Below are 27,011 nucleotides of genomic sequence, written 5' to 3' on the forward strand. Positions count from 1 at the left end.
ATGAGCTTTTTGTTCTGTAAATCTTATCTAGGAGGCTAGTAGGTCTTGAAAGACAAAATATCAGTCCTTTCTCATTGTAAACATAGAGCTATTCAGCCCAAAGTAAATTATCACCCTGTCTGGTACCACTTGAAGAATGAATTGGGTGTTCTGTTTGTTGACTTCTAAAATGTATCAAGCCACTAAGTACCTATTATCAGTGAAATGACCCATTTCTACTAGAAAAAATAGCCACTGAGGAAACAATTTGTACACTATTACATTTTCCACACATTTTTTCTTCTATGTTTGTGTTGAATCAACCAGAGTAAAACAACTCTTCAATTTATTTATTTAATCTTAAAGAGTTGTAGCAGGGATTATATTTAATTTATGGAAATAATATGTTTAGCTAAGTTTCAAAGTATCGGTTACAGGTTGGCTACAATTCAAATCGAAATTTTTGGAAGAAATTCTTGATTTATTGTAAGTGTTGTCAGTTATTACTCTGATTTCAATTACATTATATTTGTTCAATGTGTTCCCTAATCTAAGGTTAAAAAAATGTTGCAAGTGTAGGACTCTCTTAGGAGATTTGTGACATCTTCCACTTCCAGATGTGTCACGATTGTAATATGAATGGTATTGCAGTCTAAGACAAAATTTCGTTCTAAACATAGTAAGACTATGGTAGCGAAACTATTTTTACCTAAACCAATTGAGTTATCCACAGTCTGTATTACTTCTCTCTAAAATTGATTTCGGGACTTTAAAAAAAATCAACTGTAAGATTAATATTTTCTAAGCTATTTTTCCAGAAGTTGAGTGCTACCATTTTTCTCCTTTGTGAATGTCCAAGTATGACACTGCAGGATATTTAAGACACATATTGAAGATAGGAAAATACACAATTAAAACCTTGAAGTTTGCTCAGTTGCAAAATACTTTTGTAAAGTGGCCTTAAAATGGAGAAACCTCAATTTAAAAATAAACTTACAGCTTCCAAATTTCAAGGGGCAAGCATGTGCATCCATAGGAAAGTCTTCTAAATGCATTGGACACTCTGCTCTCACAGTCAATCTATAATGTGAGCAAAAAGACACATTTATTCTAGTTTCATAGAAATAGCAAATAGACTTCTGTGAAGACACATTAACAGGCATTATACTATTTTTTTGTGATTAATAAACAGCTAGAACAGGCCCTGTCTAGGGGTGCTGACAGGCATGCTGACAGGCTACATATGTAAACACAGTAGCGGGAATGAGTCTGCCCTCTACCTTGGCTTACTATACAGCAGAGACACACTCAGACTTGTACCTTGGTGTGAGGATTAAGTTCTCTTAGAAACTAAAATCATTTCCCTGCTGCTGTCATTCAACTGGCCCACTCTGGTTGTTCGGACATTTGCTGAAATCATTATGATGCTATTGGCTTGGATGCAAGGATGTTGCTTAGTATGAGAGGTTAAGTAAACTAGAAACATTCGCTGAAACAGTCGTGTATCAAACATCAGCAAGGAATGGGCAGTAACACTTGAATACCAGGCAGAAGACTGCATTAAAGCACTTGCAAAGATGAAGAAACAGAAATGGTTATGGTCAAAAATGGAGACATGAACCACGTGCTGCCATGGTAGTGTTCTTGTGGATTAAATCCCTAGCAGCCCAAGCATTTAGGTAGACCTGGACTTGTCTAAGCACTAGCCAACCGCATTCCACTCTAGCCTAGGGAGCCTTGAATGATGTTTCAGATACATTGAACACATTTGACAAACTTCCGAAAATCCTGGAGGCTTTTTTTTCTCCAAATACTTGTATTGCTTTTAAAAGCATTTTTAGAATTGTAAAAAGAAAGAAAGTTCAATATTCACCTACGTACTGAACTATTCATCTTGACTTTGAGTCAAAAGATTCACGAACATGTAGCTCTGTAGAGACAATATACCATTTCTTTCATTGTTTAATTCAAGGTCTTTTTAATCCAGAATGTTTCCACCACTGTGTACCATTATTATTTTCAAAGGATATATTTACCCCATTGCTGACAACCGTTTAGTTCAACTTGTTATTGTCATGGAGAGAATACCCCATTTCCAGTAAGAATGATGCCAGTACAGGAATCTTTCATACCCCTAAAATTTCAAATACTATAGTGTATTGTTGTTACAAATGGAATAAGAAATGACCATTTTTAGATTCTCATGTTCTGTATTATCAACAAGCACAAGAAATGAGAATGTGCAATGAATTCTCTGGTCATCTGCTAGTTCTTAGAATCTGCTTTCTATAGGAAGCAAAGATTAGAGACCCTTATATATGATCTAGTAGGCCAGATTATGTTCAACTTTCAGTCTTTATTCTACTTCTACTGGAAGTGGTCAAAGCCAGGCTGGATGGGGCTTTGGGCAGCCTGATCTTGTGGGAGGTGTTCCTACCCATGTCAGGGACATTGGAACAGGATGGTCCTTAAGGTCTCTTCCAACCCAAACCATCCTGTAATTCTGTTTTGCTGATGGAATACTTGAAAGCAGCTCCAAATTAAGGTCCTCTGCAAACTGATGGATTCCTAATACTCTAGGTACCTTTTTAAAATCAAGTATTGAGATGCATCCAGGACATGTAAAGGTGGCACAGCAGCAGGAAAAAAATGAACACTGCAGATGTCTGTTTATCCATCATTCTATGACCTATTGTGAAAATAACTACTAAGCAGGAATCAAATTATGCTGAAAAAGGAACCTGTTTCCTGTTTGGAAAATATCTTGCTTTACCAAGTTAAATTGTCAAACTAAATGAAGGATATAATATTTTAGGGCTCACCTCATTGTGTACAGCAATGTCCCATCCTCTGTAATTCGTAATAATTTATTTGGCATCGTCATGTTATGAGCCACTGACTTCTTTCCATTGTGGAAAAAGGTATCAGGTGTCCAAATTTTGCTGGCCATTAAATTGTTTAACCGGAGAACAGTCATAGGTCCTTTGAATTTTAATCTTTCATCTTTCCAGCTTTGGCGGAAAAATACATCTATAGTGTATTCCTACACCAATTCAAAAAAAAAAAAAAGGTAATATTGTCATATGTTGCAATACAAGAACTTGAAAATTATATTCTTACTGTTCTGTAAAAGCAAGACTATTAATGAAATTAGTAATTACTAGAACGTTTATTCTTTATATTACTTACAATGTATCTGAAGCTGGTTATTTAACAGTTACAATATCATTGCTGTGTTCAATAGAGCAAATGCTGGGAAGAATAGCATATCAAAAATTAAACAAGAATTTGAGGTATAATATAATGGAAACAAAATATTTTGCCCTTTTCTCCCTTTCCTTTCACCTTCCATAAAACTGTGATTTGAAGCTGTGGAAATTCAGCCATTTTGCATAGCCTGCAAAGAATATGTATCTTAGCATAAAATAAGCCTGGTGAGACAGGATCTTACTAGAGCCTTTTGTTTTAGGTGTCTCATTAGCATAAAGAGGTAGTCAACCTGTGAAAAGTTCACACCACTAGAATTATGTGGTCTTATTTATGAGACGTGAAATGGCTCATTGGTCCATATCACTGGACTCAAGAGAGCACAAGCTGAGGATTGCTTTGGACCAACAGTAATAGTTTGGTTATGCAAGGACTGAGGCAGTGTGGAGGAGATGCATTGGCTGAATCAGTGTATATAGGGAGAATAAAACCAACAAACAAAAAACTTGCTATGAAATGAAATAATTATTTTTTACAAAGCAATAGAAATGAAGTTAAGAGGGAGACAGTGAAGTTAGGAAACATATGTTGGTGTATTATAGATAAAACATAGAATACTTTCCCACTCTGATGTGGTAAAAATGTGGAAAACTCCTGTGGATGCAGTATAATTTAATATTTACCTAGAGAAAAATCCCATTCTAACATGGAAGTGCTGTATGGGATTATCCTATTCCTTCTATCACTCATGGCCGAGATTTTGTGATGAATATCAAAAGCAGCTATCCAAACAATGTTCAAAATTACTCTGAATTATAATCATTTGGCTGAGAAGCTGAACCTTTGCTGAGATCTCGTGCCAATGTCTGATGGCAAATCCTGAAGGAAAATGGCTCTGGCACACACTGCTACAAGTAAAAGGACTTCCCCAAGGAATATGCTAGTAAAGAGAAACATTCTGGAATGAACATTTAAAATCTATCCATAGCAGACTCCTTCAGACTCATGAATTTTGTTTTAACAAATTGTAACACTCTGTACAACATAAGCAAGTGTGAGCTGCTTATTACTCGTGCAACTATCAGCAAGCAACAATAGTGAGTCTGGCAGTGGCTTTTCGGTTTTCAAGGCACGTAGTGACTAAATAAATTTATTGTGGACAATAGTAGTAGTTCTATGGGATGGTCTTTGCTGTCGTGTTTTTTTTTTCTTTATATCCGAGACCAGTGAATCATGTTGATGCATATTTAATTGCAAACATAATAGCATTTCTACTTTCTTAGTGCTTAGTGTGCTTCTGGAACCGGGATTTGTTCAGAGGAAGGGGCGTTAAAATACTGTATTTTCTCAGTGTTTTGCTAGCTCCAAAGATTTCTTCGTACACACGTGGGAAAGGTAAAAGACAAGCCCAGAAGGTGGTATCACTTCAGTGTGCATTCCCTTTTTATTTCTAGCAACTGCAAAGTAGGAGGTGAGTGGAAAGTGATACAGGTTGAAAGAAGGGAGTTTGGTTCTTCCCTTTATATGAACACAAAATTTTTAGGTTGGAAAAGATCAGAGTCTGAGACATTTGGTAAGGAATATGACAGCAGAAGACAAAACTCAATTAAAAATTAGCTGATAGGTCATACTGCACACAAACTGCATCATTTTTGGCTGAGCTTTCTCACCTCCTTAGCTTTCACTACCCACTTTAACATGTACAGTAATTCCCCTCAAATGAATACTGACACATGGATGATCTTTAAGATCTCTTACTCTGATTAGAGCTTTCTTCTACAGGAGACTGCCATGCAGAACAAACCATGTATTATAGCACTGGTCTATGTGCAAGCAGATGAGAGAGAGAAAATTCAGATAAATTCTCCACAGAGGAGATTTTTCATCTCTTAGTGTGCAAGTAAAGAAAGAAGATTGCTATCTGCAATAAATTGTATAGCATTGAATATTTATAACATTTTGTCTTACATGTGAGATCCAGGCAGGAAATAATTTAGTATTTTATACATTCTCTAATTCACTCATCTGTTCTCTCTGCCCAGAGACTGTTTATATACAGGGTAGAACACACCATGGTCTGTATTCTATTAGGTGCTGTACAGGAAGGTACAAAGACAGAAATTCTTTCCTGAAGAGCTTACAGTAGAGAAACAGTGAATGAAAGCTTACTAGAAAAACATCGTTTTGTCCTTATGAAAAAAGTGTGTATTTTTTATATGGTTCTTATTTCAGATAATATATATCAAAATTTTCACAAAATGATAGTGACTTGAGAATAGACAGTTATCTGATCATTAGTTCTATCCACCATCTGAGAGATCATACCTGAAAACTTGCAAAGTTCTTCCAAAATTAGATGTTTTTATTTTAAAAAGTGCTTTTCTCCTGTTTAACTTGATTCCCAGGTTTAAGACAGAGCCAAGGCATTCTCTTTATAGAGTAGCAGGTTATGTCTGTGCTGTTCTTAAAAGAGTGTCTTGAGAGTGGGTAGGAACACCATGTACTGCCTGATATATCAACCTACTATCTATATAACTGCCTCATTGGATTCCTGCAAACAGATGGTCTAGGTATGCTGGTGTCTCACTGTGGCTGTAGTTTCATAACATATGGCGTCAGCTGGAATAGCTCATTCCCAGCTCCCATCCGTCAGTCCTCGGCCCAGACAGCAACACATCCTTCCCCTGGTGTGCCAATACAGCTGCTAGTGAGGCTTCCCTGTGCCTATATCCCATAATGCCAGCAACATCGATTGTCGGTCTGCTTGCTGGTGCAAATTTAGGGTAGCCCTCAAATGAGTCCTGCACTTGGGGCACAACAACCCCAAGCAGCGCTACAGGCTGGGAGATGAGTGGTTAGAAAACTGCCTGGCAGAGAAGGACCTGGGAGTATTGGTTGATAGTCAGCTGAATATGAGCCAGCAGTGTGCTCAGGTGGCCAAGAAAGCCAACAGCATCCTGGCTTGCATAAGAAACAGTGTGGCCAGCAGGTCTAAGGAGGTGATTGTCCCCCTGTACTCAGCTCTGGTAGGGCCGCACCTTGAGTACTGTGTTCAGTTTTGGGCCCCTCGCAACAAAAAGGACATACAGGTGCTCGAGCAAGTCCAGAGAAGGGCAACGAAGCTGGTGAGGGGTCTGGAGAACAAGTCTTAGAAGGAGCAGCTGAGGGAGCTGGGGTTGTTCAGCCTGGAGAAGAGGAGGCTCAGGGTGACCTTATCGCACTCTACAGGTACCTTAAAGGAGGCTGTAGCGAGGTGGGGGTTGGTCTATTCTCCCACGTGCCTGGTGACAGGACGAGGGGGAATGGGCTAAAGTTGCACCAGGGGAGGTTTAGGTTGGATATTAGGAAGAACTTCTTTATGGAAAGGGTTGTTAGGCATTGGAATAGGCTGCCCAGGGAAGGAAGGGGTTGAGTCACCATCCCTGGAGGTCTTTAAAAGATGTTTAGATGTAGAGAGCTTAGTGATATGGTTTAGTGGAGGACTTGTTAGTGTTAGGTCAGAGGTTGGACTAGATGATCTTGGAGGTCTCTTCCAACCTAGATGATTCTGTAATTCTGTGATTCTGAGTATCGATAACCAACCTGTAGTATGTATGGAAGACTTTGCACTAAATGTACATAGATAATAATCTAAATTTCTATTCTGATAAGCACTACATTTGATCTTTGTCTATCTGTTTTTCTTGTATTTCACATATTTCCTTAAGCAGAAGAGTTAGCATGAGTAGGCTGTACACACATTACTTTTTCTGGGAGGTGAGTAGGAGTATTACACGAAATACTTTTCTGTAATCTTTTACTTTTCAAAATGTATGAACACCTGCCTATGTGTTTTTTGGTCACACTTTATTAAGACGTAGATAAATTCTTTCTCCTATATTAACTAAATGAAAATGGGAGCCAATGTGTTATGTGTTTTTAAGTATCTTTGAGAGCCTTTTTTCATGGGTCATTAATGCTTATGCTATATTAATGCAGCTAAACTGAGGTCTTTTTTTTAAAACATACCTATTCCTAATTTTGAAAGTAGATGATTTTGAGCCTCAATATTTTATCCCTAAAAACCAAATCCTATGCACATATCAGTTTTTCCCAGGAACATCAAATTAGGTTTACCTTCTACTTCATAATTAAATCATCTGAAAGTATCAGGGATAAGTATACATTGAAGCCTATATGTGAGATAATACCAAGTAATTCAGCAGGCCTATTGGATGCTCTCAATTTATGTCTGTATGTAGGAAAGCATATGTGCCTGTTTATTTAGCCTGCTGTTCTGTACTGGAGTTTCCTAGTAAATCTGACTCAACCAATCAAACAACAGTTTAGCCAGGCAACTCAGAAAAGAACTCTAACAAGTATTACTTTGTATTTTCACCAGCATATATGTAATATTTTTTTTTTTCAGCTCTCACAAACATCCGTGTCCTGCCCTATACTTTAAAGGAGTTTAATTTTCAGGAACTTTTCAGCGTCTACTTCCCCAAAAGACAGATCTCTAAGAAAACGGAGGAACCTCAGATCACCCACAAACTGTAGCTGCTACCGTTTTAATTCAACGCTTATTAACTAAATATATATATATGTGTGTGTATGTGTGTACTAGTTGCATGACTGCGTATGAAGTTTTCATTCGGTCTAATGGTGGTCAGTTAACTATTTCCAGACAGAACTGGGAAAGCAAGATGAAATGTTTTGCTCAGCTAATCACCAGAACACAAACGGGGGATGTCAGTGGCAATCTTTAATCCAAGAAATTTCCCATCTTTTAATGTATAATTTAGAGTAATAAGTAGGCATTTTAATTTCAGAGGATTATCCCATAATAAAAAAAAAAGCAGAAGTTATTGAATGATTGGTTTTTTTTGGAATTACTCTTCTTAAGAGTATATTGGTATAGTATCTAGACAGCATTCTGTGTATGAGCTGAGGAGATGTCTTCAGTGTGGCTGTTTCCCTGGGTTGCCTTTCAATTGTAAGACTTCCCAGCAGAATACTAGTCAAAAAGTCTGTGTTGGCCAAGCTATTCTCTCTCAACTAAATATGATGCCATTGGTTGGAAATATAAATTTGACTGCAGTTTTATAACTGTTGTTATCCATGCAGTCAGGAAAATGGTGGCTTTGTGTAAAGTTCATTCAGGAAAATAAACTATCTTGTAAAAGTTACTTTACTAAAAGTGTTTAAGACCTGTCTACATTTTTAGTTTTAATTAAATAACTGATAATTTTGTAGTGGTAAATGGAACTTGCTTTCTTTCTTGTGATAATTTTTCCTTTTATTTTTCTTTCTTCTTTATTTTGTGAATAGCTTTAGTTTAATGTGGTCAGTTAAAATACTGAAGTGTTTTCTTTTTTGTTTTAAGTTAATGAGGATGTTTTCAGCATTCATCCTAACACAGGATCCAGTAGATACTAGTAATCAAACCAGGCGTTCCCTGTCAGTAGCAACCTACTTGTGATGGCCTCATTTATATGCAAAATTTAAAGTACTTTATCCATATTTTTACACATTTTTTATTATCTCTTAAGACCAGAGATCACAACATCTTCATTCAGTCTTCTGAACCTCTGAATCCCCTGCAGTTATCTAGCAATTTGATTTTCAAATTCATGCCATAAATAAGTGACACTAATTTGCTCATTAATCTTCTCTTCTCATTCAGCAGCCAAGTTCTAGGAAACTCACTTCCCATTGATCAGTAGCTTTTAATATAAAAATACAGGTTGGACTGTATGGATGTCACACTGTAAGCGTAAGTGTTAATTGCATTTTAAGATGATGATCTTTCTCAGCAAATTGGATCAGTGAGGTGCCAGCAAGGACCTGAGCAATCATTCTCAGAAGAGTACTGATCCAAACCCTAATGCATTTCATAATATGTTACGTAGTAATTATAAGGTCTGTTAAAACACATCATTAAAGTCACTGAAGATGGTAATTTCAGGGCACTTAAACGCAGTCACAGTTAACAGGAATCATTGCGCATAAAAGTTGACAACATTTTGGAATCAACATTTTGGAATCAACAACAACAACAACAACAACAGCTTTAAAAGGAGTAAATAAGTTATTGCATAGATCTTCCATCCTTCAAATTGAAAAGACAAGAGAAAAAAAATGCCATAGAAATAGGCCATCACTTACCATATCATGGTCTGAAACAGGCCCAAAACTGGTGACGAAGATGTCAGTCTTCACTTCAGTTACACGCTCTGATGAAGCAGGAAATTAGGACAGTGAGTGTCTATCAACCGTCTTCATTAGGTCTAACCACTACCAATTCTCACAATAAATAGAAAAATTATTGGCCTTGATTAGCCATTCTAAAATTGGTCTACAATACAGTCCTGATAATTTATTGCTTTGAGATGTAATTTCACAGTCAATATTGTCAGCAACACTTTTTTATTACAGTGTTTCCACAGAACTTTTTGAGACATGACTTATGATGCTGAAGTACAGCAGCCATAGTTCTGCTGTTGTATAAATCCTGTCACTCTGACTAATAAAGCTTCTTGTCTGACATTATAAACAGTGCTAAATATTTTACACAGTACTCAAAAAGTCTCATTGGGTACTCAGTGTTTCTGGGCAAGCTGATTGCAGGTCTCTAGTAATTAACCCTAGGCTTATGAATTATGTATATAGTATTGAGACACAGGAACATAGAGGAAAGAGAGAGAGATAATACATCATGCCGTATACAAACATAAAAAATATTTTATTGGCATGAAAAGCTGCATTATTCTTAACTACAATAAAGAAAAAACAAGTTAAAACTTTACCAGATAAATATAATTTAAACCTCTCTACATCTCTTTGACATTTGTATAAACATTCTGTTTTGTAAGTTTTAGGTGGTTTTTTTTAGGTGTAAGTCTAGGTGTTTTAAATTATATTGGAACTAATGTTAGATTTCCCTTAAACTACCAAATTTGTTTTATAGGCCTCAGTGACAGATTAGCATGAATAATAATTCTGTAATCTATAATGTGTACATAACATACATCATTTGTGTATGTTATTTCACAAAGCTAGGCTTCTCTGTGATTTCTAGGATGTAAATTTGCTCAGTGGCACAATGACCTTGGCCACTTCAGAAGAACCTAACAATTTCAGGTGTCACAAGTGTTGAACACGAGACACCTAAAAACAGCACCATAGGTGCTGAAGGATAAATAAAACTGAAGGATGAAATTTTTAATGTATTATTTGTAACCATAGAAAGTAAGATACTACAGTGTGGTTGAGTTGACTAATTGTATTCTTTTGGTTCTTTGAATCCATGACTAAGAAGTGTTAAAATTACAGTGAATATTGACAAAAATGTCTCATAGGTGAAATTTCCTCCTCTGCTGTCCAGTGAAATGAAGCTACGACCCTATCATTGCTTACAACCTTTTCAACTGACTAAGGGAAATTTAAGTATTTTCCTGACAGCTGACTCTGGACTTAAGGAAGTTCACAGTGAGAATTTAATTTTCTATTACAGGAAGAAGCATGTGGTTGTCCAGAAGCTACTTGGCTTGGAAGAGTGTTCTCTCCTTCAGACCATCACTTTTACAAAGTTCAGGAGTTGAAGACTGTGCTCTTGTATGAAACAGCTAGCTAGCAGAAAAAGAAGATGGAGGTTTCATGACGTCCGGTAAGACATTGCTGAATAGATTTTTTAAGTTCCAGATACTCTATCACCTCTTAAGACCGAGAAACTAACATTATCATGAAATCTATTAGCCTTCTGGATATTGAAAAACGAAACAAATGATCTTTAAAAGATCCTTCATTCCAACTTCCAGTCTCTCTATCTCCTTTCCACTGAGGCACTCCTGTGTCATTAGGATACAACAGATGGTGAAAGATCTTCAGTCCCATTGCATTCATTCTTAATGGTACAGCCTCAGAGTCACAGCTGAAGCAAAATGGTGACCCTCTATTTAATGTAATGTGACTATCTTATTTACCTCACCCCAACACAGAATACACTGAATCAGCAGCGAATCATGTAGTGGTATCCTGAATCTTAGTTTTAAGAGATATGGTCATAGTATAGAAGTTAAAGCTTAAGGAAATCACTTGTTAAGGAAATGTTAATTATTCGTTAAGGAAACAAAATGGAAACTATAGAATTCCACAGTAAGATGGAAAATGTCTGAGGAAATTGAAAAATTAGTGGTGCCTTTCATTTCTATATAGCATTAAAGATAATTAAGTGACATATAAGTCATAAATAATGACAATAGAAAATGTAGACTCTGAACTCACAATAGACTGTTATTTTCATATCAGTTAGACTTTTGCAGACCATCTAATACCAGTCCTCATCAAGTCCAAATAAAAACACTGTGAAGATGACCAGATGATTTACTTTTTATTTGGTATGTACCTCATTTTCAAAAGCTGTGAAAAAACGTGTATGAGTACACAGAAAAGCATTAGCCCGTCCAAATATGTGTACAAGTTTCGAAATTTGTGTTTACTGTTTTACTAATTAGATGATTCAACTGTGCTTTGTTAAAAGCTACAAAAGTTGAGTCACTCCTCCACTGAACATACGTTTACTCATACAGTTGGGATATATTTAGAATAAAGGTTAACCATGTTCAGTTTGCAGCTTGATTACCATGGCAAAGCTGAAACTCTGCTTCAAATGCTCAGAATGCATTGAGATTTTTTTCAGGAACTTCAAATCCTGAGCTACATTCAATACCATCACAATGTCCCTGAGAACTGGGGAAAATTGTAAGCCATTGAACAAAACAAGCTCAGGCCAGGAGCAGATCTTACTGCCGAGGATAAATCCATCGGTTGTGAAGACACGTTAACCATGTCTCCTGACTGTACCATCTATCTCATGAACCAGAAATAGAATAGGGATAGAACGTGTAAGGATTTCAGTTTAAAAAATAAAAATAAAAAATAGAAAAGTAAATTAATGACTTACTATCTTTACATTATGTTTAATGATGTACACTATAAGGCAACCATAGGGTCCGAGTGGTTACTAATCAGCATAATAACAATTGAGTTCAACACCTAGACACTGGAACACAACCTCAGGCAATAAACTAGTTTATACCAGTGGAAAATGATTTTGATCCACATATGGCTATGAAAGCATCAGTCAGAGTGAACTGTTGAAGTGTCACTGTTTGCAAGTACTGTGTTTTTCTAATGATGCTAGACTAACGTAAACTCTCAAAATTAATAAGTAAAAACAATAAGTGTTTTGATTTAAACTCCCAGGGAGCTTATTATTTCTAGAATTGTGATTGGATTACAAATTGAGAAAAAAATGAGAAGACTTATTTTAACAGCATGAAATAAGCCCATTAATCATAGAAAACTATACATTAACTATTTCCCTTTCTCACCTGCTGGAATTTGAGCACAACGTTTATTAGAATTACTCATTTTGATAGTTTAAATTAATTCCCTTTTTTCTAATAATGCACCTGCTCCCCCTGCACATCTTGTTTAAGCATTTGCTGTAATTGTTAAAATGGTGAAGAGTCTTCCTGTTGTTTTGAATGAAAAAAGATAGATGCCTGTTTAGCAGACGCCATTCCTACTAAGAAAACAACACACACTCTAGTTGTGCTGGCTGTGTCCTACAAAGAGTTTTGGTTGAAGAACCACAGGAAAAACACTAAGAAGAATTTTGTGCTGCTGCTTTTGCAGAAGCAGAGACCAAAAAGGGAGAACGGTGAGCTGTCCTGTGATTAGTCAGCCATAGTCCATGCCACTATGAAGGGATGACTGAGAGCTGTGCAGTGTCATGCTAGCTATCCGCACAGCAATTAACAGCTCAAAGCTGCTCATATCCTCCCCACCTCCTTACTGTTGTATCAAAGCAATTTTCCTAGGGTCTTCTTACGGATTTTTACTGTTCTCGTTACATCAATGTGGTGCCTATGGTGTGGAAAAAAAGACCAAAATAAGCCCCTTAAACTTTTACAGAATTAAGTGTAGTATCTAGTGCTTCTTCACCAGATTATGAGTAAGGGCCCAGTAAAGGTCTCTCTTTTTATTTAGAGTAGAAACATTTGGGTATAACTAAATTTTTATTGCACATGAAGATCAACACCGTATTTTCACTAAAGTTTAAGTTAGTTCAGATGTGAGTTCAAATTCAACAATTTCTGTTGAGACCACAATCATCAAAAGATAAGTTTATTATACATTAATATATAATGTTCTCATAAAACTGAATTTTAAAACCTAATTAACATAATACTGTCAGGTTTATTCCCCATCATTTTAAATATGAGCACTCTATGGAAGTAATGAATTGCCTAAGATGGACCAACATTCCACTTAGGGACAGTCACACCCAGTTTTGATATACATTACAATGGAATTGCTCTTACTGATAGCACGAAAAAATATAATTCCATTCAATACTAAAGTAATATTTATAATCTATTTGGTGTGACCTAATGGCAATTCAACCAAACTATAAAAGCAAATTTCAGTTAGAAAGATTTACTCTGATCTGCCTAATCAAACCCACTCTAGTTCTTCTTAGTTCTGTATTAAACAGTTTTTTCCACTACAAAATCGTTCTCAAAGGGATAGACTGCATATATAGTTATTCTAAGAGGTCACAGAGCACCTGATATCCTTTAATTTTATAGATGGGATGTGTACACTACAAAGGGGATAGCATAAAAAAAACTGTAGCTAAACTTGATTTCATGTTACTGAATCTCAAACACCAGGTGCAAAGAATCTCCTTTGTTGAAGCCCTCTCTGCCTTGTGGCATTCCAAACCTGTCTCACTGGCAACCCAGGGCTCACATCTATTCCCCACATGAAGACAATCCAGAACAAAAGTCAATGGAACATTCATTTATCCACAAAACTTATTTTTTCCATCATTTCTTGTTTCTTTCCATTTCTTTTAAACTCCCACTGTAGATATAGTGGTTTACTATGAGAGGTCACCAAACATCGACTTCACTTTTCCTCTTTATTTGACTCCTTTCCACTACTATCTGATCCTTTATTTTCTTCAGGACTCTGTGTTTGAAAAGGGGACAGCATCTTTTCACTCCTAGTTCTACGACCTAAATAGTGCACTGAAAATTATACTACCCAAGTGACCTCACTGTTTATTTATACTTTAATGTCTAACATGATTTCCTCTTTTTCATTTTCAATACGTTACTCTATAAAATTCATCCTCCTTAATTTTTGTAAATGATTATCCTCTCGTAGAGTTAATAGGTGTTCTCTAGTGTGATTCAGAATGTTTTTAGATTAATTTTAAAAGTTCTATTTTCCAAGCACAAGTAACTGTAAATGTAGTTATTTGTCCGTGTTTATGGATGGATGCAACAGATGCTATTTCCTAGCGATGCCTGACTAAGTGACTGTGCCCACGTACGGAGGTGGTGAGCATCTAAATAACATAATTTATATCAATAATTATTGATAACAGGTGTAAATGTGTCAATGCATAACAAAGTACTTTAAAGTAAAATCAGATTAAATTTAGCCACAATGTCATTTTCTAAATGAGCATATTCAATTATATTCAATATTTTTCCCCATGGGTAACATACTTCATTTTTTTTTTAATATTCTTTCTAATGAGAAGTAATTCTTTCTTTGTTTAATGGCAAAATGCTCAGACCTGTTCACTTCATTTCAGGTATTAACTTACTAGGTAATCTGGCAAATACTAATATTCATTACCTTAATGTTTATGGACCATATGTGTTTTTTCATTTTCCTTTTGAAGTGATACCTCAAAAGATGTTAAAAAAGAAAAAGGATGATTTAAAATTAATACAGCACTGACTCCACGCTTGGTGAAAGAGTGGTTCAAAATTCAACTCTTCTAGATTTTTCATTATCTTAACACCTCGCCTTTTAACCTGTCTTTCCAATGAATATACAGTATAGCTCCGATAATATATCTTTATAATAAGATCTCACCAGGAGCTTGTTACAGATTTCATGCTGCCACTACGATCTGCTCCACCATGGTATTTCCACGTAACAACGAAACTGTTCACCCCACTCAGTAACAGGAAGTTTGTGAACTTGGGACAGAGAAATATCATGGGGTTTTATTTCAAAAAGGAGGAAATTACTCTTGCAAGCAAGTAGAGCAAAATCAAGATCAAAGCCCTTTCACAATTCATTACAATTTTTTTGGTAAACAAACCTTTTTTTGTCACTGAATTCTTCATGTATACAAATAAGAAAGGGGAAACAAACAGACTGAAGAAATTCTATCATATACCTTTTCTGCTGTAGATGAAAAAGAGAGAAATTGGTTCCCTTTTCTGTTTCTGTTCAAGCACATAATTCGGTTTTCTGTGGGTGTATATATTTGGAGTATTGTAGTACGTAAGGAGAGGTCTTACAGGGATAAGCACAGAGCTTATTGCAATCTGGCCCTTTCTGTAGGAGAAAGTAGCTACACCATGCATTGTTTTGTTTCATCTACTGATTCTCAGAATGCACAGGGAATAGAGAGTAGATAATTTCGGATAATTAGAAGACTGCTACAGTGTAATCAAGAGTAAAAAGATTTACACTGTGCCTAACAGTGTAAAATTCATCAACATAATATGTATATATGAGGGTCTCTGGCTTCTTAATTTCTCTCAGAGCTGCATCATAGCTAATATGGAATGAATGAGTTTTAGGCCTAATTCTGTAAATCTAAAAATGTTCTTGTATTAGTAAATAATAAAAATCCTGGTCTGGATTAAATATTTAATAAGAAGCCATCGGTGACACTGCTGAGAGCAAAAAGGAAACCACTATTCTTCCATGTATATTTAAAACTTGCAGCAACAGATCAAGCTATAACAGAAGGTTGTTGAACTTCCACCTCCAAAAAACATGCCATACTGATACATTGATTTAGACTTCTTGCTGGATATTTCTATGTATTGAACGTTTCAGCATATATTCCCCCATCATATAAAGTGTCTAAATCAAATACATCAAAATTGCATCATCTTGAGGTTCTTAGCTCATAGAAACCATTCAAATTATGCCTTTCCTCCACTCTGTATCCCCCGTGCTCTGCTCATTTTTGCTCTTAACTTCTAATGACGCAAAAGGCTATTAAAGTTTGTGAAGAAAGTCATTTCCTCCTATAGAAGCAGTTACATTATACGGTCTCTAAGTAAGGAGTGAATTTTAACTGGACTGAGTGATCCTTTCATGAGGTATGCAGACCTATTCTTCCAATACACCCTAGAAGTTCGACTTCATAAAACATATTTGTAAACACCTATACCTAGGGGTCTACACTAAAGTGCTGAATTCTCTAAATTGCAATCCAGAGAATGAGAGAAGAATTAGAGAAATTCCTTTCCCTGCATCTCCTTTTGTTTGCTTTTCTAGTAGCTATAACACAAATCATAACAGCTACAAAACTCATAGAAGAAATCATTGTGATCTCAGATTTTTCTTGTAGACATGTACCAGACTTTACACAGTTTACAGAGTTTCATTTATTTATTGCCTTCTGTGCTATGTTTATTTACTGTGATATAGTAGCTTACTGAATTCTACTGTTGCATTAATCACAGATTAAGGAGCATTTATTTTTACACTAATCCGAAGGTTTACAAGCAAACAGGCAAAAGTACTGGTAGATAAAAAGTGATACTTATTTTACGTATTATCTGAAATTGCACACAAAAAAAATTACGGACCAACCCATTTTTAAGTGTGTTTCTTACTGGACACTTTATAAACAGATTTTTGTCTCTAGCCATTCCTTGACATCAATGAAATCAAACTATGGAAGAAGTTGGCTCACAGTTCAAGAAATATTGCATGATGGTAGCCTTGAGTCACAGAATAAGCTTACTTGTAATTATCTTTCTTTTCATCTGCAGGAGATGATATCAAAATTCTTAATGCAATGCCCTGTTGTTCTTATAACGCAGTTCTCCTGAGAACTAGTATATGAAATCAGTTGAACTATACTTTGTGGATTAGGTGGGTTGCTTTGTTTTGTTTTACTTGGACAATCCAAAAGAAAAAAAAAAAGTGATGTGTGAAAAAAGAAATAAAGCTGTCCTTTCCATGCACTGGAAAGAACAGATTTTTAAAAGAACAGACATTTAAAACATCCAACTTTATGAATAACGTCTTTGTAAGACCCGGTTTTGGGCTGATATCACTGAAGAACATATCAGAGTCAATTGGAATGTAGAGATGCTGATAGAGTAGGCTTTGTAACAACATTTTTATAAAGATGTAATTGCTATGTGGTTTTATACCTTTTTATGGATTCAGCTCCAAGAGCAGAAGAAAGACATTTTACCAACCTGTGAAGACAAAATGTTAAAGAAACAAATTCTGACATACCCCCAAAAAACTTACAAACTTCTCTGAGACATTTATGTGACTAAGATTGATTGATGTTTTCTCTTTGAAAACCAAATCCTCTCATGAAGACACTCAATAGGATTTTTGCATACTTAGATGTGCGGTTTAGGCCTAATTCATAAACTTTTGTCGTTCGTCAGATCACATCTTTTATTCTTTGTACATTTGAAAGTTTAGTAAGTATTCAGAGGTCTTCTTGAATTGTGAACCATTTTCTTCTTTTTGGGTGCATAAATGGGTGAAAACAGTATGTAGAAGACAGCATGGCACTTGTGAAAAAAATGGATATTACATATCAGCATTATTTTATGTGTATATAAATTGAATGAAAGTAAGTATATCTTAGAAAAATAACATTGTTTTAACTGATTTTTCTCAAGCATGTAACCTTGAAAATTTTAACACACCTCCCAGTCCTGGTCTCAGGCGGTTATCATAACCATCCAGCAGACGGTCCAATATTCTGGTAAACACTGTGGTGTTGTCTTTAAGTTCATCTTGTGATGAGGTTTGCCCATAGCTGAAATACAGAACAGTTAAAATTGAAAAACAGTAATCAACCAATAACCTTACAAAACAGTAATTCCAAAATGTATTTAATCTTACCGATTTATGGTCACAAAATCTCCTCCATGAAACTACAATATAGAGCTTTATAGAGTCTTTTCATTTAAACGTTTTCTTTTTAATTGTATATTTTTAGCAAAATCTTACAAAACTAGTGCCTTTCAATAAATGGTGAGCAAATATAACTTAAATTGCTTAATGTTTATTACATTATTCATTAATGTTTACAATATTCCAATGTGTTCTTCAGTAAAAGGCTCATTTACCAGCAAAAGTCAATGTGTTTAATTCATTATAGTCATAAAGGGTTTGCATAAGAAAGATACAGTAATTTGGAACACTGATATTTAAGTACTGAAAATAAATGCTAAAACAAAAATAAAACCCCACAAAGATATCCTTACAAGTACATAAGTAAATCATTTTGAGTGTATACTTTCATAGAACAATACATAATTTTGCTTTATTTCCCATTTTTCTGTAGTGATTTCATTCGGAAGAATGCCTCCAATTTTTCCTTACAAACGTGTAATGGAATCATCTGTTGATATGGAAATCTGTCATAAAGCTTCACTTACAAATCCCTAATGCACATCTCTAAGTCAGATAAAGGTACTGAAATTTTCCTTGAATGAGGATAGAATTAAGCTCTTTGAACTCAGCTACCAAAATCTTACTTCCATCAGTAGAAATCAGAATGAAGTCCTTGGGCTTGCTGGTTTCTGTCTGCTGTAAATGGCATAAGAATAAACCTTTTTTTGTAAATCTGAAACCTTTACCAAACATCCTGTCATGGATAATTCCCTTAATCATAGATTACAGTTGTCTTAAAGCCAAACCCGGTACTATTTTTTCGTTCATTGCTGGGAAGACTTCCATTATCACCACGTGTAGTCATCACGACTGAAATACAAAACGCTGCCTTCCAAAACAGCGCTTTCGCACACTTGCTGCTGAACTGGATGAACAGGTCAATACCAAAAGCTTCTTTTAGGATCAGGTCTAGCCACACAAGCGATTCTTTAGGCAGCCTGTTATCCGTATGGCTCTGGTGCTACATGGGTCTCAGTGCTCTGCCAGTCACTCCTGCTCTAACCAGCAAAGACCATCTTGCAAGGGATATTACTGATATGCAAAACAATATGTTTCTGTTAAAATACCTGCAAAATTATTTTATGGAAACCACATCAGTCAGGTATCCTTGTGTATCTCGTGTGTATCAAATCATCTTACTTATATCAAATCCAGGAAGAAGGAAGAAAGGTACTCTGATACTCTGAATGTAGGTATTCTGGCAATGCCTCCAAGCTATTTTGCAGTTCAGATTTGAATAAGTAACGGTACAGATTTAGACAAATTTTAAAACTGACACTCAGAGTATGTGACTTTGTTGAGAACAGTTTTCAGGGTATTTTAATGCATATACATCACTGTTCCTAATGAAGAAGACAAAATCTCTAACAGTTTTAAAAAAATAACAATACTATGAATTCCTTCTAGCCATATTATATAATTTCATTTAATAAAAATTAGGTTGGTCTATACTTATTTTTTATACCCACAGTTGCATTTTAAGTCACAGATGTTATTTTTTTATTTTTCCTATACGTTACCAAATAACAAGTTCTCCTACTGTCTCCATTGAGCAGTATCTCTCAAAGCATCTTTTCTCATACATCTTACGTAGAATTGCAATAGAGAACTTTTCACAGGATTAAATTCTATATTACTACTCACCACCAGTAAACAAGCTGCTGCACATACATATCTCAAGGATAGCAGAAGGTCATCAGGATTAAGGTAGCAAAAGGATATAATAACACTTCAGAAATTCTAGGGGTAAATAAATGCGTATGTTTGCAGAAGCGGCATCAGAAAGATAGTTTAGTGGCAGTGCAATGTGAAAGGATGCAATACAATACGCCGCTTCCATTCTGGCTGACACATTTGTCAGTACCCTTACCTGTTCCTTTCACCATTTTTTCAGAGGCAAAAAGCACCATTAGGGCTGCTTTTAACTGACATATGGTCACAACAGGAAGAATCTGAACATTTGTATACGTATAAAGTATACTGTAACTCCACAGGGACTGTGATTTTTCAGTCAAAACAGTCATGTTAAAATATTCCTAATGCCATTTTGTTTTTTTGTGTGCTTGTTTTGTGGTGTTTTTTTGTTTTGTTTTGTTTTCATGAAAAGAAAGAATATGGAAAGACTGTGTTTTCCTGCATCACAGACACTTTATCTAATTTGATGATTTTTTTTCTTAAAGAATTAACAGTGATCCAGAAGAAAAAGCAAGTAATGTTACTATGACAAAATGGCTTTAAAACAGATAAATTTAATGTAAATTGTGTACATTTTGAGGAAAAATTAACTGTATATGATTGTGTTCATATTAAACCATAGTGTAATAAAACACTGTGCACTATCTCCATCTACAGGTCATTATAATAGTGACACACCATAGCATTTTTAAATACTAGTCAAATGCATTTAAATTCTCATATTAAGAATGGACTTGCATACATTACAGATATAATACATATATAGGTACACATACAGATACAGCTAAACAGTTTCACAAAATTCTCTAGGTAGGCCAAATGAAATACTTCGTGAATACTTCAAATCTCACCTTTCTTAATATATTACCAGGATAAATGTATTTCTTATAAAATGTTATGTTTATTCCAGATGACAATTGTTGCATGAATCACCTGCTTTTATTTTTTTTTTTCCTCTCCCCAAGAGAAAACACTTGTGCAGATGAACCTTCGCCCCTTTGCCCACACCACTCTATTTAAATACTTCAGGGTAGCCAGAACGTAAGTTTATCTAGAGCCACTAATGTATAAGAAGACACTATGGACATCAAGGCCAAATACATCCTTTAGGTATCACTACTGACAATACAAAACTGATAGTGCTTTTTGGTCATTACGTATCTTTATTGGCGGGACATTAATATTTTTAAAATCCATAAATATGTTTGTGAGCCTTCTTGAATCCCTTTACTGAATTTTGAATTGAATAGAGTACTTCAAGTATACTCTGAACTGCTTTGTAGTCTTTAGTTAATCTATTAGTTGCTAGGTAAGTTGTCATACAATTACGAATGATAGTCACTTTTAGATTGTGACTTCAACATATATTTCATAGAGATTCAGTACAGCATTGTCTTTCAAATGCATCAACTGCTTGGGTGTTTGAGCTTTGAAATTGTTTCTTATTCAAGCAGTCCCCCTTCCCCAGGAAGGTCTGCTTTGGCTTTGCAAGAATAGGTACTAAGTCAGGTCACAGTCCTGACCCAATCAAAAAATGAAGTTTTTCCTTGCTTGTAGGGATAATAAAGTTAATAAGTAGCACTTAAATTTAATTTTTAAAAGAAATAAAAAACAGCTAAATTACATTTTTTTCTTCTAAAGAAACTTTTACTTCTGAGCAGTCATTCCATAAGAGTATAAAGAATTGCCTAGGTGTTTTAAAGGTAGTTCAATTTGAAAAAAAAAAATGTTATGCAAACAAATTGCAGTTTTCTTTCAATCTTCTCTTAGATTTAGCTGGGATTTGAACAGGGATTAACTTTCCCCAATACACTGAGTAGTAGTACAGCCCTTGAAATATTTGCTTTATGCTGTTGTATTAAATGCAAGGTTCCTAAAATATGTAGGTGCATTAAAAAGTATCTCCTCACCTTCTTTCAGTCAGTGCATTCAGGAGGAGGCTCCAGGCCCAGAGGCAGTCACAAAGCACCAATATTCTCTTCATGGTGGACTCTGAAACTGGAAGGAAAATAATCATCAATGACTCCTGCATTAAAACAGGTACTGTGGAAAAAGAACATCCAATTTACGCAACTTTTACAGAATAATTTGATGTCAGACAATGACCTCACAATACTGTATCTCATTCAGTATAAGGGAGCATGGCCTTGGCTGTTTTGTTTACTTTCTGCTTTTGGACATGGAAGCCTTGGGTGGGATTTATTTTGTGGTAAAGAAGCATTCTTGTCAGCATTATTCTTGAACTTAAACAAAAACAATTACAAGTTAAAGCTGCTGTCCCCAAAGTCTGTGAGAGTTCTTACTCAGTTTCTCCCAGTGTTGCAAAAGCGACAAGGCAGATCCCTAATGTTTCCAGAGAACAAGTGTAATTGTTTCTTGTTTGACTTGAACCAGCCTGAGTCCTTCCACAGCTCTTGGAAGGTGTCAGCATGTGGCTGTGTGACTGAGGAGAGCGGTGCTTCCCTCTCAGCCACTTCTTCGCTTTGGTATGATGGAAGCAACTTTCTTCTACAGGTAATACCACTCCGCCTTCCCTGAAATATTTGTGTCAGAGAAGGAGTACAATCACCAGATTCTGACTGTAATCTGCTGCTAGGTATGCACACTAACATTTTTGTCAGGCTAAATGGCAGAGTTCATAAAGAAACCATGTGCTGACAGCCTATACACCATCTCCTAAGTCTCTACCAGTCTCTGATGGCTGCAAGGAAGTGTTTTTGCATTAGCAGCCTTTTCCTCCTCTCCAAACATTTCCTGTTCTCTCCCCAGAGTGAGTTACTCTCAGCTTACCTTTGAGTAGAAAGTAATAAAACCCAGAACGTTTCTTTTGCTTTCCAACAAATCATAAAATACAAAGTTAGCTGATATTTGTGGGTTTGGCGTTCCAGATTCAACTGATTGCCCAGGAGATGCTGCAGGTCTCTTTACATATCTATACTGTGTGCAGGAATCCAGATGATTTTTAGCATTCATTACACTAAATAAACAAAATTTGAAGCCTGTATTTTCCCCCCGATAGTGAACTGGAGTTTTCCAAGTGCCTGAGAATATGAAGCACTGTTCATGGAAATGTTTTGTATCTTTAAATAAAGCTACCCCAATTCACTGCACGCTCTCAGGGACAATTTAAATCAATAAAATATCATTACAAAGCTGCATGTAAGCAGTGAGATATAATTAATGCGTTTACAGACAAATGATCGTCAGATAAGCATTGAGTGGGGCTAAGCTAACCTAACTGGGTGGGAAGGAGGTAGATGTGGCAGGAAAGCAGGAATAAAGATTTTCAGGGACGAGACTGCATCTCAACTTGCGCTGCGATCAGCCCCTTACAGAGAGAGGCAACATCTGTGGCTTCAAAATTTGCCTTCTCCGAGTCCTGCTAACTTCTGCCTTTGCAAAAGCCTTCTTGGGATAAGGAATGGAAAGTGAATTATTTTGAACTATCTTGATCTGTTGAGCTCCGCGTGCGCTCCCCTCCAAGCCCCCCAACACCAGCCCCTGCTTCAATGAACCCATAAAGGCACTGAAAATCCCGGAGAAGGAAAGTTTCTTGCAGCTGGAAAAAACAAACGTTAAAGACTTGCACGGAGCGTTAGACAGCAGCAGCCCCTGCCCCCGGCCTCCCCAAGCCCGCAACGCCTGTGCAACCAGCGCTGGTTTTCCCCTTCAAAATGGGAGAAAGCCACGCGTCTGGGAGAATTCCAGCAGCGCCCACTGGAAGGAAGAAAAAAAAAAAAAAAAGGAAAAAGGAGCAAAAAAAAAAAAAGGAAAAGGAAAAGAAAAAAGGAAAAAGAAAGAAAGAAAAAAGAATAGGCATTTTGATGCATTGTGACCCCCGGTGAGAGATTTGCACAGTTCTGAGGTGCAAATCGCGACTTGTTTTCCTCCCGGCATTTCAACTTTGTATTTCCCCCTCACCCTGAGCAAGCCACCCCTCCCACCGCCTCCCTCGGAGAGAGAAAAAAAAAAAAAAAAAAGGCAAAAAAAAGCCCCCAACCCCATAAACCTTTTCCAAGGGGAGCGGTGCAAATCCGTCCACGCTCAAAGGTAAAGAACCCCAAATAAATTTAACCGCCCATCGATCGCTGCGGCTTTTCCAGCCGGAGGGAGGGAGGGAGGGAGGGAGGGAGAGGGGGGGAGAGGCAAAAAAACAAACGCCAGCGGCCGCCGGTACCTGCGGAGAGCGGGCGGAGGAGCCGCGCCTGGCCGCGGAGCCCGCAGCAGCAGCCGGGGGCGCGCTCGGGGGTGCGCGGGGGCGCGCTCGAGTGCAGCCGCCCTTGCCAGGAGCCCCGCGGGTCCGCTGCCCGGCTGTGCCGGGGGTCCCCGCCCGCCCGCCCGCCCGCGGAGGATGCGCGGCTCTGGCCCCGCCGCTCACTCCGCCTCGGCCATCGCCGGCGTCGCCGCTGCTCCGCTCCTCCGGGCTTTTAGCAGCCAAATCTCCCTTGCCGATATTCCGGCCGCCGCTCTCTACAACAAAAGCTTTCTCTTTAGCAAGACAGTAGTAATACGTCCCAGGGTAAACCGGATGTGAAATAGGCTGTGACTTCATGCCAGAGAGATTTTATTTTAGAAAGGAAGGTGGTACCAAGCTCTCATCTAGAGACCAATCCGCCCATTTTTTATATGCAGCACAATTTAACTTCCAGTGCTCTCGCCCTAATCCCTTTCTCTCTGGCTGCAGCCTCAAATCCTTCTCCAATCTGCAGCATTATTATTATTGGGGGGGGAAGCCGCACGGCTGCGCGGGGGGGGCTGGACTGGGAACCTTTTGACACCTGCAGTTTACAAAATACTATTTTAAGGGCCGTGCATTACAAAAATACAAGCGGCTCGCGTTAGCGTTCAACCTTTGATCAAACATTTAATCGCGGCACAAAGATGAATGAAGGCTAGCTGGAAACGTAGAAGATGCAGCACTACGCGTGTGCGCCTATAGACCGCATATGCCTACCGAGCCGGGCCGGTAGCCTATGCATGTAGCCAGATGGGGCCAGGGATGCTTTGCAATCCTAATTAACCACAGGTAACCTGCGTTTGGGGCCAGACCCCAAGAAAACCGGCTCCGGGACCTGCTGCCCCCCCCCCGGCGCTGTCGCACGCCCTTTGCCGGTGGGTGCCGCGTTTGCAGGGAGCGGCCCCAAGGCTGTGCCCTGCGTGTCCCGCCTCGACCCCCGGTGTCCCCCGGGGACGCCCCCCGCAGCCCCTCGGGGCGCTGCAGCCGGGACAGCTCTCCCCGGCTCCCGCTTCTGTCCGGGCCACGCGTGGGCTCGGAGGAGCAGGGCCGGGCTGGGACCCCCCCGGGACCCTGCCGGCCTCCGGGAGCAAAGCAGGAGCGCTGGGAGGGCGCCGCTACTCGTGCGGAGAAGCGAGGAGAAAGTTGGGTGCAGCCGCCCCGCGAGCGCGCCGCGCAGCCGCTCACCTGCGGGCACCGGGGCTCGGGCTCTAGGCACCTCTCATTGCTCCCAGCCTTCTGCTGAAGTGGCAGGCGCTGCGAAGTGCCGGGAGCGCAGCATGGTCAGCTGCCTCAGCTCCGCTCGGAGTAAAGATAATACCAACTTCTCGCTATCTGTTACTTATAAGGCACCGCCAGCATCCATGGGGGGAGAAAAATCCTCGTATCACATGCACCTACTGGATCTCAAATACTGCTTACTTTCCCTCCTCCCCTCCTATTGCCATCACCGATCGAGTTTCTGCTCCTTCCTATGATGCTGCTCCAAGGGATGCAAAATCCACATATTTTGCCAGAGATAACTTGAGTTGGTATCCTATGTCACACTTAACCTATCTATTGCAAGCTTTACCCAGGTTTTTAAATCAAATATCGCACAGTCTACACATCCTCACAGAACACATGATTTGTTTGTCTTTGTAACAGCATGAGAAGGATTTGATTTAATCCTACAAACCAATGACATTCATAGCTAAGGCTGGCAATAACTTCCAAGGTGGCAGTCATTTTGGATGAATGCCTGACTTATAACAGGCTAAACACTGCAATGATTTCCCTAAGCACAAGGAAAGCAGATTTTATTTTTTTTTTAATCAAAGTCCCTTAGTGCACCAAGTCCTGACAGTTCTTATGATCAGCATTAAATAGCCACAGGTTATTTCAAAGAGATCTGCAATGGACTTTTTACTTTGTTTCCTGGCATCTCCAATGTAGTTCATCTTAGTTTGCTTCAAGGTTGTTAGCAGTGCACAGAAAAGTAGGGAACAGGAAAACCTAGTGACTTCCCAAGGGAATTTTAAGTAATGAGTTTTCAAATCACGAACATGCAGACTGTCTCTCAGTGGCTAGAGGTGTTTTCCAAATATGCAATGTTTTCACATTCTTTGCTAATATATTTACTATGCTTTTATTCTTGTCGTGAAATGTCAGAGTTTTGCTTAAGCAACAAGTATGCTGAGGTCCTTACCGGAGTTTACAAAAACAGTGCAAGGCTTTTTGTTAAAGTACATGGAAGTTGTGTACTGTAAAACCGCTCAGATTCCTTGCCCTGTCAATAGAGAGTTAATTACATTATCTACAATGACCTTGTGTGTGTATACACACATAATCTCTTTTAGTCTCAACGAACAGTGTGTTCGCAAAAATAAATACATTTTCAACGTAGCTCCAGTATTTCACTTTCCCCTTCATTTCGTATGAACAAATAAATTTTATGTATATTTGCTGTATTTATGTGTCTGTAAACAGAAAGACAGACAGACAGATGGAGTAAAGAGTGAATGATTCAATGGCAGAGGTTCATGCACCTCTGTGCCATAAAGAGCAAATGGGTAGCTGGAATAGCTTCAGAGCCAAAGAGTCATAACCTCGCATCCCACATTTGCCCCTCTTGAATTATTTTAATTGGTATATAAACAATGGCAACTGTTTTTATTTTAGAAAAGTGTCAAGGGTTACACAGGATGGTCTTTGCCTCCACGGACATGAGTGCTGCATGCCAAAGGATGACATGTTTTTCAGAGTTCTCCCTGGGTGAAAATATTGACCTAAAATTGGAAGTGGCTCATTCTGTCTCTAATTCTCATCTGCTCAGAAAGTAGGACAAAACTATTTTTCCTCCATGGCTGAGATTCCTGTCCATCAGTGC

General features: G+C 37.8%; 1 protein-coding gene across 6 annotated transcripts in view; it reads right to left on the bottom strand.

Annotated features, from left to right (window-relative positions):
• The window catches only part of GABRA1 (gamma-aminobutyric acid type A receptor subunit alpha1), a 41,929-nt gene extending 16,411 nt beyond the window's left edge, over window positions 1–25,518 (bottom strand). For 2 of the 6 annotated variants that reach the window (XM_067005510.1, XM_067005512.1), the window contains exons 1-6: window positions 24,086–24,223; window positions 21,819–21,906; window positions 17,961–18,073; window positions 9,334–9,401; window positions 2,802–3,022; window positions 977–1,059 (exon numbers count right to left, since the gene is read on the bottom strand). In XM_067005510.1, coding sequence (XP_066861611.1) covers window positions 977–1,059; window positions 2,802–3,022; window positions 9,334–9,401; window positions 17,961–18,073; window positions 21,819–21,892 — 559 coding nt within the window. In that variant the 5' untranslated portion in view covers window positions 21,893–21,906; window positions 24,086–24,223. Of the gene's footprint in view, window positions 1–976; window positions 1,060–2,801; window positions 3,023–9,333; window positions 9,402–17,444; window positions 17,493–17,960; window positions 18,074–21,818; window positions 21,907–23,917; window positions 23,999–24,085; window positions 24,224–24,286; window positions 24,399–25,330 lie in introns of those variants that run through there. The other 4 variants (XM_013178541.3, XM_048064721.2, XM_067005511.1 and 1 more) reach the window with 4 other exon arrangements.
• Window positions 25,519–27,011: the final 1,493 nt, after the last annotated feature.

This window comes from Anser cygnoides, chromosome 14 (genome assembly GCF_040182565.1).
Source record: "Anser cygnoides isolate HZ-2024a breed goose chromosome 14, Taihu_goose_T2T_genome, whole genome shotgun sequence".
In the NCBI taxonomy this organism is placed as follows: Eukaryota; Metazoa; Chordata; class Aves; order Anseriformes; family Anatidae; genus Anser; species Anser cygnoides.